The 14,404-nt window shown below is 36.9% G+C and overlaps 1 protein-coding gene across 19 annotated transcripts in view; it reads right to left on the reverse strand.

Moving 5' to 3' along the window:
* TRPM3 (transient receptor potential cation channel subfamily M member 3) overlaps positions 1 to 14,404 on the reverse strand; it is an 820,394-nt gene that overhangs the window by 174,328 nt on the left and 631,662 nt on the right. For 18 of the 19 annotated variants that reach the window (XM_074330560.1, XM_074330553.1, XM_074330550.1 and 15 more), the window contains one exon: positions 13,172 to 13,346. In XM_074330560.1, the coding sequence (XP_074186661.1) occupies positions 13,172 to 13,346 (175 nt within the window). Of the gene's footprint in view, positions 1 to 13,167; positions 13,347 to 14,404 lie in introns of those variants that run through there. The other variant, XM_074330561.1, reaches the window with a different exon arrangement.

Consider the following 14,404-nt stretch of genomic DNA (forward strand, 5'->3'; position numbering starts at 1 on the left):
CCTTGCAAATACTACATATAGACATCTGCACATTGATTTATTTATTCATTCAACAAACAATATTAGCCCTGCTATGTGCCAGGCACTGTGCTAGGAGTAGACAGATGAATAATATTCAATCCTAGCCTCAAAGAACTCACAGGGCTATATGCCATGTATTCTGGCAATCTATTAATTAGGAAGATACCCCAAATTTAGTGATGTGAAACAGTATTAACTTATTGTGTTGATGATTCTGGGGACCAGGAATCCAGGCAGAGTACAGTGGGGATGATTGATCCCTGCTCCATGATATCTGGGGGTCTCAGCTGAAGAGGCGGGAATGGCTGAAGATAGCTGTAAAGGTCCCTCTGGGGCCATATGTCTGGCACCTTGCCTGGGATGGCTGAGTGAACTGAGGACTTGTTGACATTGCTTTCTCCGGTGGCTGTGGGTTAGATGGACTTCTTACATGGCAGCTGGCTTCTCTCAAAGTGAGGATTCCAACAAGTGTTCAAAGAGGCCCAGACAGAAACTGCAAGGTGTCTTATGACTTGACCTCAGAAGTCCCAGAATATAATTTCCTTACATTCAATTAACCAAGTCACTAGGAACAGCCCAGATTCAATAGGAGGGAAGGAATAGACTCACCTGGATGGAAGAAAAGCCTGACTACGTACAGAAGGAACATCTTAATGGTTATCGTCTTGGAGATAAACAACTCTATCGAGTGATTCTGTTCAGATGAGACATTTGAAAGTTTTGATCTTTTCCATATTTCAACGATAAACAAACAGCCTCAGCTTTTCCACTTTAAATTCCCTCTTTTAATAGCTGATTATAATGAGAACCGGAATTTTCCTTAAAAGTGATAGTCTAACCACTCACAAATATTTTCAAAATGTCATTACTGATTCAAAGCATAGAACCTACAAATATTTTCTTTTTATCCAGTGGCCTATTTACATTTATTTAGTACCTACTACGTACCAGGTATTTCTTTTAGGCCTTGGGTACCTGGTGGGAGCCTTTTTTCCATGTATACGATCATCATACCTTGTCTCTGTTAAATGCTGTATACAAGGGACAACTTCTGTAAAATGTGTGCATGCTTGGGTCAACCTGTAATGCCCGGGTTAAGTCACCTGCAAAAACAGTGGGGTAGTTTCTTGGTGTGCTCATCTCACTTTGGGGTCTGTGTGGAGAGGAAAAGCAACAACAGCACCTGCCAGAAACTAAATATGGAGAAATCTGACTCCCTAAAATACTATTTTAGTCTACCTCCTTCTCGACCTGCCTTGGTTTGGGCCCTCATCACAACTTACTTAGATGGCACCAACACACCACTAATTGGTTTCTTCTCTGTCCTCTTCTAATCTATTCCCCACTGTGTTGATCAAATGGTTCTTGTACAAAGCAAACATGGTCCAATCACATCCTTTTGAAAACCTTGTGACAGCTCCCCATCACTGGCAAGATAACATCTCAACTTTTGATAATTCTTGAGTCTGTGTGCTTTAGTGAAAATGCTAATCTGAAAATTCTGCTAAGGGATTGGATTTTAAGGATAAAGGAATGATACAACTTTAGAGCAACCATTTTACTGAAGAAGAATCTGAAGCCTGCCGAGGTGAACTGACTTAGTAAAGATCATATTATAGCTGAAAGCATCAGAGCTGGGCTTAGAGGACAAGAGAATCAGGGATGAAGAATCTCTGATAATGAATTATAGGAATCTAAATATAGAGGCTCAAGTCGGTGTAGTAAAGTTAGTGATTTGTTGTTCAAATGACTGGATGCAAGTGGAGATTTCTTCCGTTTCATCCGTGGGATGTTCTATGCACCATGTATGTGAAGACTGAGTCATGTGATTTTAAGGATCCACTATTTTCCCAGAATTGCTCTTCTAGCTTATCAGATGCTCAAAGTTCCTTGTAGTTAATTAAAAAGTAAATAAATATTTTGTTCAACAATTAGAAGTCCTAAAAGCAACTCGGAATAAGTGACACTTCATGTTAAACTTATGCTTAACCATAAGTTAGCATAACAGAAAACTATAAGTTAGCATAACAGAAAGTTGGAGAAGATGTGAATGGAACACACAAAAGTGGCCAATAGATGGGATGAGTAGATTAGTTTGCCCAAATTACATTTTTTTTTTAATTTAAGTATAGTTGGTGTACAATATTATATTAGTTATAGTAGCTTCAGGTGTACAATATAGTGATTTGACATTTTTATACCTTACAATGTAATCACCATACTAATTTTAGTAATCATCTGTCACTGTGAAAATTTATCACAATATTATTGACCATAGTCCCCTTCACCTTTTTCACCAATCCACCTAACTCTCTCCCCTTTGGTATCTATTCATTTGGTCTGTTTCTATGAGTCTGTTTTTGTTTTGTTTTGTTTTGTTCTGAGGCTCAACTTCAGATACAAATGGTCTCTATCAACTAAGGCCTGTGAGAAATACTACCTCTGATCTTGCTTTGGTATCTAGCCTAGAGAAGTTGTTCAGCTGGGTTTTTCCTGAGGGTTCTTACCTAGCAATGTGAAGTAGTTAGAATGATCTTAGAGAAGTTGTTTATAATTGGGCATATTGCACACACCTTGATGGTGAAATCTGTTCAATAAATTTCATTTACCACTACCCGTAGAGTAAGCATTTCTTACTTTTCTTTACTTTCTTTTGTTTTACTTTTTTTTTTTAACCTACTCTAGAATCCCAAGCCAGATATGGTAAAACAGAAGGCACAGATACACATACAAAAGGAAATAGAAGGTGGGTGGTATGGTGGGGTTGAGGGTGGTAAGAAAGGCAGTTAATACCGATTGTAAGAGAAGCTTTATGCCATGAATTTTATATGTGGTGTTTCATAAAGACAATTAATCTAAGAAAATCCTAACTAGACTGTAACTTCTTGGATGCAGGGACTATACATTATATTACTTATATATCCTCTTCTCTCCGTGCTCATCCAGGTGCTGAAGACATGCTTTTCCACTACCCTCTGACCTTGATTCTTATCACTCTTCCCTCTTTTCCCATTGCATATCCTTTTAAATATTATACATATTTATTATGTTTATTACTTATTATCTATCTAACTTGTCAAAATGAAAGCTCCCCAACAGCAGGAATGCTTGTCTTTTTGGTTCACAAGTGTGTCTGGCAGTGCCGAGAACAGTGCCTGGAATATAGTAGGTGTTCAAAAAATATTGGTTGAATGACTGAACACCTAATGTTGCCTGGATGAAAGAACGTAATTAAAAAATAAAGGGAACAATGGAAATCTGTCAGGCATTCCAGGGTTCCCAGTTTTGTGGAAACCAACTGCAAAAATGTTAGAACTACGAAATTCTATATGATGGCCATTAGTCATGAGGCAATTCAAACTTAAATTTATTACAATTAAATAGAAATTAGAATTCAATTCCTTAGTCACTCTAGCCACAAAACAAGTGCTCAGTGCTTATCTGATTGGATAGCAGAGATATAGAACATTTCCATCATCACAGAAAGTTCTGGAGAGCACTACTCTCGAGGCAGATGGAGCTGCCAAACTCTTCACATAAGGCAGGGACTCGAAGGACATTTAGCTGAAAAATCCTGAACAGTGTTTCTGCAACTTCTCTTCTTTCCTTTCCCTTTGGTTATGAATGTGCCCAAGAGCAGAAACTAAATTGTTGCCAAAGGATACAGGGAATGCCACATGGTCAGGTAGCTTTTTTGCTGCCAAAATTGTAAGGAAAACACATCCTCAGAGTTCATTCCAAATGAAATCCCACCAGCGACTATTGCACAGAGCCAGACAATAAGAATAGTCAAACTTTTTATTGTTTTTTAGGCTCTGCATAAGAGATAGAATCAGAGCTAGCTGAGATGTGTATGCTCCTTGGGCATGCAAAAACACTGGCACCTCTTCAACTGATATGCTTTAAAAGTTAGTTCAACATTTATTCAGAGGAATAGTGTTTTAGGCAGGTAAGTTTCTTATTTTTTCCTTGACTTCATAGTTCAGTATATTTGATGATTGCATGGTAGTGATATATATGGCTATCTATAAGATTTTATCCTCATTCTAGAATAAGAGTAGACCTCCACGACATGTTGATGGTAAATTTCTTGCTTTGCATCATTATTAATCTATCACAGTGCTCTTTCCTCTGAGCCCAGATGTGGCCTCAGAATCATTCTCAACACATCATTCCAGGAAGCCAGTACCAGTTGATTATTGTTGACACTCAAGATGAAAACTATTTGCCATCCCTGCACTAGAGACAACAAAATCTCAAGCACACTATCAAATGTTGAAAAACAAGGAGATCATAGGGTTAAAGGACTCCAAAATTTAGGTCTCTAAGACATGAAACTGTAGCTTCCATGAATTTAGAGGAACCAATTCTTTACTGCTTACTCAAGATCTTTAAGGGTCACTGCTCTTCAGTGGACACTTGATTTGTACTGAATAGCCCCAGAAAACATAAGAAATGTGTATACCAACGCTAGGACAGTTTCCCAACAATTAGGACAATAAAGACCTTATTGAATCTAAATGGAGACTTTTCTAGACAACAGTAATCCAGACCTGAATTGACCTTGCAATGCTACTTTAACGCAATTTTAGTGTTTCTCTGGTTGAAGTAGCTTTTAGAGCAGGTGGTCACTGTTGTATTTAGTTTTCATAAATCCTGTGGTCCATGATCAACATCTGAGAAGAACATGGGGAATCTGGAGGAAACCCATGAAGTACATTACAAACATTATCTATTATTAATGATACCATTGGGTGAGATGTTAATCCACTATATTTGCAGTAGCTGCAGCAGGTTCTAAAATCTGATATAACATATCTTATAACTGATATGTTATATGTCAAATGAACTTAATTTTAAAAAATAACATAAGAAAAAACAGAAATGTATATGCACATTTCACACAAAGGGAGAGAGGCCTATGACTGCCCTGTGTGCTTGGAAAGCAGAGGGTAGGACGGTTTGGTTGGGTTTTTGGTGAAGGGAAGTTTCACTGAGATGGCTCTAGAGAGAGGCTGGGGCTAGAATGCAGAGTCTGGAGTCCAAGCAAAGGAAGGTACACAACTTGACCTGTAGATTTATGGTCTTCAACTGGGTTCTACAATGAAGCCCCTGGAATTTTGAGGAGGAGCCCGAGAGCGGTCTCAGAGCTGCCTTAGTGGTGACAGCCAGGCAGAGAGAGGGAGGCTCTCGGCCAATGGTTCTCAAAAGTTTGGTTCCTGGACCAACAGCATCATCATCTCTTGGGTACTTCTTTGAAATGAAAATCACCGGCCCAAATCAGATTTACCGAATACGAAAATTTGAGATGGGTCCCAACAATTTGATTTTTAATAAGCCCTCTAGGTAATTCTCATGCAAGATAAAAATTGCAAACAAGTGTTCTAGACCTTCCACTCCAGCTTCCACAGAACAAACCTTTATCTTGTCTGTTTTATATAGTGTACTTCTACCTGAGATTTCATTTGAAAAGGGGTCCAAGGGCTTTAAAAAAGTGAAAATCAATACTATAGGCAAGCAGGAAATGGGGACTCTTAAATGATTGCCCATTGCAATTGTAAAGTCAAAGGAAAGTGAGGTAAGACCCTCTAATGTTGAACTTGCTGGCCCCAATGACTGTCAATGGCCTCTCAAATAGCAGAGAGAAGCATCATTCATGATCAGCTCACACCAGTTCTCTTTTAAAAACTTTTGCTTTTCTCATCCTCTTTTTTTCCTTTCTCTTTTCAATCGGTCATATATTTTGAACCAGTCAGAAAATAACATTCAAAAGAAACAAGTGAACTGTATGCCCTCAAGAAATCCACGTAAATAAAAAAACTAACAGAGAAGTCGATCAGTCCTATCAAAATTTTTGTGGCAGAGCTGTCTTTCCAAAGGAGGAAATTTCAAGTCTGACAGATGTTTGGAAGCAAGAACAGCTGTGATAAAGAATGAACCAAGGTGATTCACGCTAAATAAACTTTTCAAGTCAGCTAGGTTCTAAAGACAAAATCTGGCAGCGGATACAAAGTGCTTGTGGTAACAATGCAATGGCTTGTGTAAGGAGAATGCACATGAGGCATAGGAAGTGAAGAAACTATTTTTGAAAGCACCAGAGAAATAGAAAGAGAAATCTAATGTTTACAAATTTTAAAAGCGTTTCTGAAAGGGTACTCCATGGACCACTCTTGTTGGAATCCCCTGTAGTTTTGGTTTCAAATACATTTTCCTGCACCCCAGTCCAGGGACACTGAATCAGGATATTTAGGGGAATTTGTATCTTCTACCACTTTCCAGGTGATTCTCAGGGATCCTAAAGAATAATAACCACATGCTTATGTTGAAAATTTTCTATACCATAAGCAGCCAAAAGTTAACCAAGCAAATCTCAGAGGAAAAGGAATGTAACTGATACTTCTGAAATTTTCACTTGGCCTCAGTGGGCTATCTAAACGTTGTGGGCAGTGGTTCCCTAAAATGGATTTCCTTATCATAAAGGATTACCCAGCTCTGTGTTTTTCTGATGTTTGCTGTTAATGTTCAAGGCCACATTTTCCCAACTTGGAGTCCAGCTATTCTAAAGTAAATTTAATCAATATAGAGATCTGATTGGTCAATTTAGAGCAATAAAACTTTTTCCCTCACTAGTATTTTCCTCCATGACCTCTACATAATTTTTTTAAAGGTCAATTGTCATACAGGGTCTCTGGTCCCGCTCCTGACATAAGAACACAGGATATGGTGAGGCCAAAAAGGAACACCCACGGAACCATAAATAGGGGAGTCACACCACTATATTCTCGCTGGCTGTTGGGTTGGAGACACAGGAAGTAGGAGCCACACTATCCGCAATCTGCCGCCTGCTTCTCTGCCAAATGACCCGACTTGCTAACTGCAACCCACGCTTGTTAGCTTAGCCAAGGCAGTTATATCAGTGGCAAATGGCTAACTGGTAACAGCTGATGGCCAACTAGTCACAGCTGATGGCCATCTACTACCTGAGCCAGAACCTTTCCACGTGAGGCCGAAAGCCTGGAAACTGCTCTCTGGGACTCTGTCCCCACATCAACGCTTAATTCTCCCCATGTTTACACACATGGAGGGATCAAATAGCAAACTGTAGCACAAAATATTTATTTTATGTTTCATTTTCCTAAATAAATGGAGCTATTCTAGCTTTGTGAAAGTTGGATACGATGATACGGGTATCTATATGACTGTTATCTTTATGCATTCCACAGAGGGAAAAATTGCAATAATAATCTCTATAAAAATTTCATTGTCTACTCCAACCTGTGACTATTTCTGCCTTCTTAGAACTCAGTAACTAACATCTAATTGAAAATTATTTATTATTATATTACTTCAGATGAGATAATAAGTCTCAAGGAAAGTCATACTTCTTGCCTAAAACAAGCATTCAAAAAATACCTGGTGATTGACTGATTTGAAAAGACTTGTTATCAGTCCTTTCTTTAAGTTTTTACTTGTATTTTAAATGCGCACACACACACACACATATAATTACAGGCATTAGTATATGTGTAATTATTTATAATTAAATTAAATTTTATCAGATTAAATTAATTTATCAATTAAATTTATTTACATTAAGTTTGAGTCTATATAATTCAATTTCATAATATATATACACACACAAACACACACCACCACACAAAACACCACCACAATACTCATACAACTTGTTACCAACTTTCCTTCAATCCTATTCAGATAGATTCTTTTTTCTATGCTGAGTTTTATGAGAGAAAATATTCACTGTTTCTTGGTCATTCATGCTGACACTCAGTTTAGATCCAGTTTTTGATGGAAAGGAGAGGAGGAGAAATAGAGTCATTATATGGTCATTTTGTGGATAATTAACATGCATGGTTTCGTTGAGTAGATTCTCATGAGGAATGCTACACTCAAGTACTTTGTCCTCTATGCTTCTGTAGCACTTTATACATTTATTATAGCCCAGGTGACCTAGTGCTCTGTACTCATGTCTACGTTCTAATCTCCATCAATAAAGACTCTGACAGTTAAGGCCATGTCTTACTCACTCCCTAACAGTTCCATGCATATATAGCGTAAGCACTCAGTAAATGTTTACTTGGAAAACAGTTTACAAAAAAAAGAAAAAAACAAACTTTCATAAAGCCACCAGTATCCTTTGTCTGTACAAGATGTTTCCAACTTCCCTTTGAGAAAGTTAAAAAACAGAATCAGGTTTTGACATCCCTTCTTACAGGAAATTCTAGAAAAGAGGCAGGTAAGATGAAATTGACAACAGCTAAAATGGACACTTGAAGTCAGCATGCCTGATAACTGTTTCCTTCTTTCTCACCTGACATTCCAATTATGTCTAAATCATGCTGGAATACAAACCATCGCTATCAATTACTTTTTCTCAGCAGATCTTATAGAGAAAAATGATACGCCTGTGACATCCTTCAGCTTTAGATGAAAATCTCTTGAGCAGCAGAAGAAAATATTAGTGACCACTGTATAGAATGATACGTTCTAGGGACTATAGCCTACACCAGGGTTTCTAAAATGATGAATTTTCTGGAGACTTTCCCTGTCTTTGGTCATTTTGATATGTATTTGGAGAGAAGTAAACTTTTGTCATATATCTGCTAGGATATAATTTTATAATTTGAAGCCACACAACATATTTTTCCTTTTTTTATCTCCACTTTGTGTTCCATTTATGCCTTTACCTCAGCTAATCCAAAAATGTAGGGACCTTATTAAACTCCCTTTAAACAGGAAAATCAGATTTTTATTTGGAATATATTAGTGCTCATTTTTTCTTCACAATATCTAATTCATATTCCACTAGCACATAAGAATGTGAACTAAAACTTAATTATCCCATACACTAAAAAGAAATGATAATTATGCAATATAAGTGCTAAATATCCCTACCATGGCAATCATATGACAGTACGTAAATGCATCAAATTAACACATTGTGCATGTTAAATTTACACAATGTTATATATCAAATACATTCAATTAAAAAAGAATGAACAGTCTTTTAGTAATTGCCCTATTGATAATTTCCCAGAAATTATGAACAGATTACTTAAAAGCTCTAAGGCATTCTGCTACTGCAAATTCTACTTCTTGTCCTAGGGTGTTTAAAAGTTGTAAATCTAGATGATTATTTTGGGACAAACATGCCAAAAAAGCATCAGTAATACAATTTGGATTAATGAGGGGCATCATCTCAGAACGCACATTCATTCAGGTGCCTTTTCATACTGACATTTTTCATCGGTGCAATGCTTGCTTGCTGAATGATACATGAGCGGATAGATCACATTTCTTTGCAATCTGAGACTTAGGTAGACAATTATCAGGCAAAGTAATATCTGACTTCAACTTCAGGCACCTGCAGCCTGAGAGGTCTTCCTGCCTGTGGGTACCTTGCTTTGTCAGACAAAGCATAAAGTGGAATCCAGGTGTTTAAAAATTTGGGTAGTTGAATCTAATGCTACTTAGGTAACATTAATCTATTTATATCTGCAAGGTTTAGTCATTTATGATTCAGAAATAAAATTTGATAATATTTTTAAAGCAATGATATTAGTTAGGGAAAGTGACTTGTGACTCATTCTAAACTATGACAGATGGGAAATAGAAATCCAGTACAACAATAAGGAATAAAGCGTTTGACCACTTCTTTCAGGTAGTATATGTCACAGAGCAGAGATGGGGAGAAAAAGATAAAATAAGAATGTAATTATAATTGTCTCCTAGTTTATCCAATTCCCTTTGTGTTGTGATAGATATAGTCATGTCTTTTTCTACCTCAAGTAATTCATGTACAAAAGTTAATTAGTTTTGCCAATTGTAATTTGCTTCCAAAGTGATTCCCTCTTAAATTCATATTCTCAGAAGGTGGTTAATAACAGGGAATTTAAAGACAGGCTATCAAGTTAACAAAGGTTAAAATAGAGATGTGAAGATTTTATTCACTCCTTTAAGGTTATAAAATGACAAGCTATATAGCTGAAAATACATACATATTCATAGTTCTTGGGCCTGAATTATTTAACAACCTAAAAATGAACTTTAAAATTTTTAATCATGTTTAAATTATCAAAGTAACTGAAAATAAAAATCAATGATTTCAAATCCCCATTCAAGTTTTATAAACAGGATGTGTATGTTTCCTATAGTCAATTTTATAGGTACAATCATATACACTTATATGTTTATTTATATGAACAAATAATAAGCATTTATATTTATTTGTAGTGAAACATGTCCAAACTCTGTTGGACTTTGTTGGAAATGAAAGAACTCCTTCTTGATGAATCAGGTCTAGGTGGGCTAATTCTCTCTCTGTGTTTGTGGGTTTTTTTTTAGTATAAAGAAAGCACACTAGTGCAAAATAATTTTCTTTGGAAATAATTTCTTAAATTGGCTGCACATGTATGGCTAGACAATTTCATTTCAAGCTAAATAAACATGATTAATCTGGCAGTTATTCAAACAGCACACAGAAACATTCTGAATTCATTTTATCATGATAAATTTGTAATTCTTTCCTGGAGTAGCAAGAACATACTTTAAACTATATATATAGCCACATATATAGCCATATATATATATAAATACAGAACTTCTCTTTAAGCTTCAATTTTTTTTAGTAACTATTTATAAACATTTCTTTACAATTTTAAAGTTTTAATTTTAAATAATTCCCACTATATGAAATTATATCTTAATTCATTATCTTCACCCTAGTTATGTGCATGGCTTCACATTCTTTGATAATCAGTCATGGGTCATATGTTCGTATCGGTCACATAAAAGTTGTGCTCTTGCATATTTTGGCCATAGAATAATTAGAGCTAAAGTTCAACTTTAGTTTTAAAACTAAAACTGCCAATTAAAGTTACAGAGGCATGGGATTTCTGACTCTTAATTTTCAGGAGGGGTATAATGGACTGGGTGAGGGAAGGAAAAGAATCCACATGATGTAGGGTTAATCAGCTTAGACACTGGTTTACAACCAGGAATGCACGGATTTTTATCTTTTTGGAATACACAGAATAATAAAAAAATAAATTATAGTGCAAAATGGAAGCTGAAGGCAACTTAAGTACATTTATATATTTAAAAGACAGCATCACTGAAGCACTACTATACAAGAAACACTAAGGCACATAGCACAAAACACATTTCAGTGAATTTTTATAATACACCAGAAAAAATCCTGACCTGGGATTGTGTGCTATGCGGCCTTGGCAAAGCACCTAATTTCTCTGTGTATCTATTTCACAGGTTAAATAGTATAGAGTCCCAGCCAGTTCTAAAATGTATAACATTTCTGTTATTAAAACAGAATCAAGAAGGGCAACTTAGCAAAGATTTTAACATTTTCAAGGTATACAACCCCAGATAAAGACAAAAAGTAGTCACTGGGTACAGACTTTCTTTGTGTATAGACCTAGAAAACCTGAAATGTTGAGATGAACAGCTTCCTTTTTCATTAGTTTTCTGTAAAGAAAACGTGTATTCTGAATGCAAACTTGTATCTACTTTATAGGAATAAAGTAATTACGAGCACTAGGAAGCAAAAAACAAGCCAAAGATTAAAAAAAAAAGTATATATTCTTTAGTTATTTCAGAAAAAAAGAAACAAATTGCTATATTGAAATCAATGAGAATTATGGGTAATTTTTAAATAAAAACAAAGCACAGTTGAGGATCTTGAACTCTGGTTGGTAATAGACCTGGAGGCATTTGGGTGAATATTCTCTTTTTTTAAATCTCCTTAGCTATAAAAGGACCAATATTTACTATCAAAGAAGATGATTAAAGTAATTTAATTAAACTTGCCAGTAAGCAAACTTCAACTTTCTGCTTACAAAACTTAGGTTTTTTAACAAAAGAAAATCAAAGCCTTAACAGAAGCTAAAATCACTGTCAATGTTTGCAGTGTTAAGCTGGAGGCCCTATGCTTTTCATTATTCCTCCTTTCACATATTTAGGTTCATGCACTTACTAGGAAAGGATGCTGATTTAACGGCTCACCTGCAGTGCTAGACTGCTGGCAAAGACAAGAAAAGAATGGGAGAGAAGAGATGGCAGTGAGCTGTCATGCTGAATCTCTATTTCAGGAAAGGCTCTGAGGGAGACTGGGGAGCAGGGGGAGGTTCTCTGAAGTAGGTGAGCTTACCTGTGACTTTTATTATTATAATTACAAGTTTGTCTACTTACTAGACATACTATGAGTTCGTTGAAGGTAGGAAGATCATGTTATTCTTCACATCTCAGTGTGTTACTATGTGTTACTATGGCCCACAGTAAACACTTACTGTATACTTATAGAAGGAGTGAATGAAAGACCCCCATGAGTTTCATGTGTTAGGAGACTTGATTAGGTTAGGAAGTTCCTTATTTAAAATTTAATGGCTCCCCTGAGTTTTTCTCCTTACACTCACTCATTCACACCTTGAAATGAATTACTTTGATCTGTGAGTGCCTGGGTTTCGCAATTCACTGAGTAGGACCTCAGGTTGGAGGGGCGTCCTCCATGGAGCTGGGGGCTTTGGATTGTTGACAACAGCATTGAGGGGCACTGACAGTCCAAGGAAAGGACATGAGAGGTTCAAGGGGAATTTATACAGCACCAGAGTGGTTACCTTTTCAGAGATTCCACTTGCCAAGCCAATTTAGAGGGATCTGACGTCACAGGCTGCCAATTGTTTTTGTAAATATTTAGTATTTGTAAACATAGCAGCTTGGTGATGTGGTGTTTGATGGCCAAGCCTGGAAGCTGTACATCTCAACTTTTCCCAAGTTACCTGCACTATGGTCCAGATTAGCTGTGCTTCATGTGTTAAAACCCAATTCCTGCTTCTTCTTATCAGGAGGAGGTAAAAAGGGAAGGAGAAACAAAGACAAGAGAAAGGAGACCACGTCTATGGCCCCTCTCTTCCCCCTCACTCTGTTTATCATCAGTGTGGTCTAGCGTAGCTTTCATGGAATTTCCTACTTCATAAGACATTTAAAATAGGTTCTCCTCCTCATCCCCACCAGCCTCCCATGCCAAATGTTTTAATTAACAAATATCCTCTCTTCGAAGCTTGGAACACAGCTTTTGCACTCATAGCACTCCCACGCGGTCTGGCAAATTACCTACCCGCCTTCTTCTGAATATTTATGCCCGAATGCCAGGATGTCGGAAGCCCGTCCACTCCCATCACAGACAACGACCGGCACTGGAGGGGTGTCTCGAAGGTACTCCAAGACAATCGAGATCACATTGGGTCCTCCTTCCACAATGAGCGCCACCACTGGAACGCCTTGACCGATTCCTGCATTCAAAAATGAAAAGAAAAGGAAAAAAAGAGAAAAAAACACAAAGCCAGCAAACCAAAGAAACAAAAAAGAGAAACAAAAAAGCACAAACTAAAATTACTGAGCACAGGGGGAAGTAATAACATATGAGGGGATAAAATACTGAGCAAAATTTAAGAAAACCTTTTAGCAAAATGTTCCCCCCAAGGAGTCTGTTTGGCTTTGCCCTCTCCCAACAATTTCCAGGATGCTGGGGTCAGTTAAGGTACTGAATACCATACTTTATAGGGGAGGGCATAAAGGGAGGAAGGGATGAAAGGAACTGATTAGTAGATGAAGCACCGGGTTGGCAGCAAATATATTGGAAGATGAAGGTGATCTTAAGCAAGTCTTTTATGTATCCAATGGTTCAGTTTCTTCTATGAAAAATGGGAAGTTAAAAATTGCCACCTTCCTGAAGTCATCACAGTGGTAAGAAAATGCCTAAATGGTTCTTTTAATTAAAAACTATCAAAATTAGCTGGAGACATATTTTTAACTTGTTGAATCAACTCTCACTAAATTATGGCTTTATTTCTGACCATAAATAATCAGCTTGATTACTGATTCTTAAGAGCTTAATAGTCATAATAAGGTACCAGGAGACACGGCATCTGCCATCTGCCATTATTGCATCCTTTACTACTGAGCAAGGTGCCAAGCACCTGATAGCTGGTCAGTATATACTAGGGGTGCCAAAAAATGTATACAAGTGGACATTTGGTCAACGTTGCTCAAGCAGTAGTTCACCGTAATCAGAAGTGTCTGCACACTGATGGTAACCACTTTGAGCACCTCTTGTAATTGCAGAAGTCAAATGTGACTTGTATTCATCTTTTGTTATCGGTATATATTAAGCATTACAATTTTAATACAGTTTTCCTTTCTTAAAATGTGTACATTTTTTTTGGCACCCTCTGTATTTGTTAAATTCAGTTGAATTCAGGGATTTTCCAGGCTTTTCCTAAAGTATTTAAGCTATTTATGCTGAGTCATCAGACACTGCTTTTTTCAAGTATCAACTGCCCTAACATCA

Source organism: Rhinolophus sinicus, linkage group LG04, assembly GCF_036562045.2.
Source record: "Rhinolophus sinicus isolate RSC01 linkage group LG04, ASM3656204v1, whole genome shotgun sequence".
NCBI classification, from domain to species: Eukaryota; Metazoa; Chordata; class Mammalia; order Chiroptera; family Rhinolophidae; genus Rhinolophus; species Rhinolophus sinicus.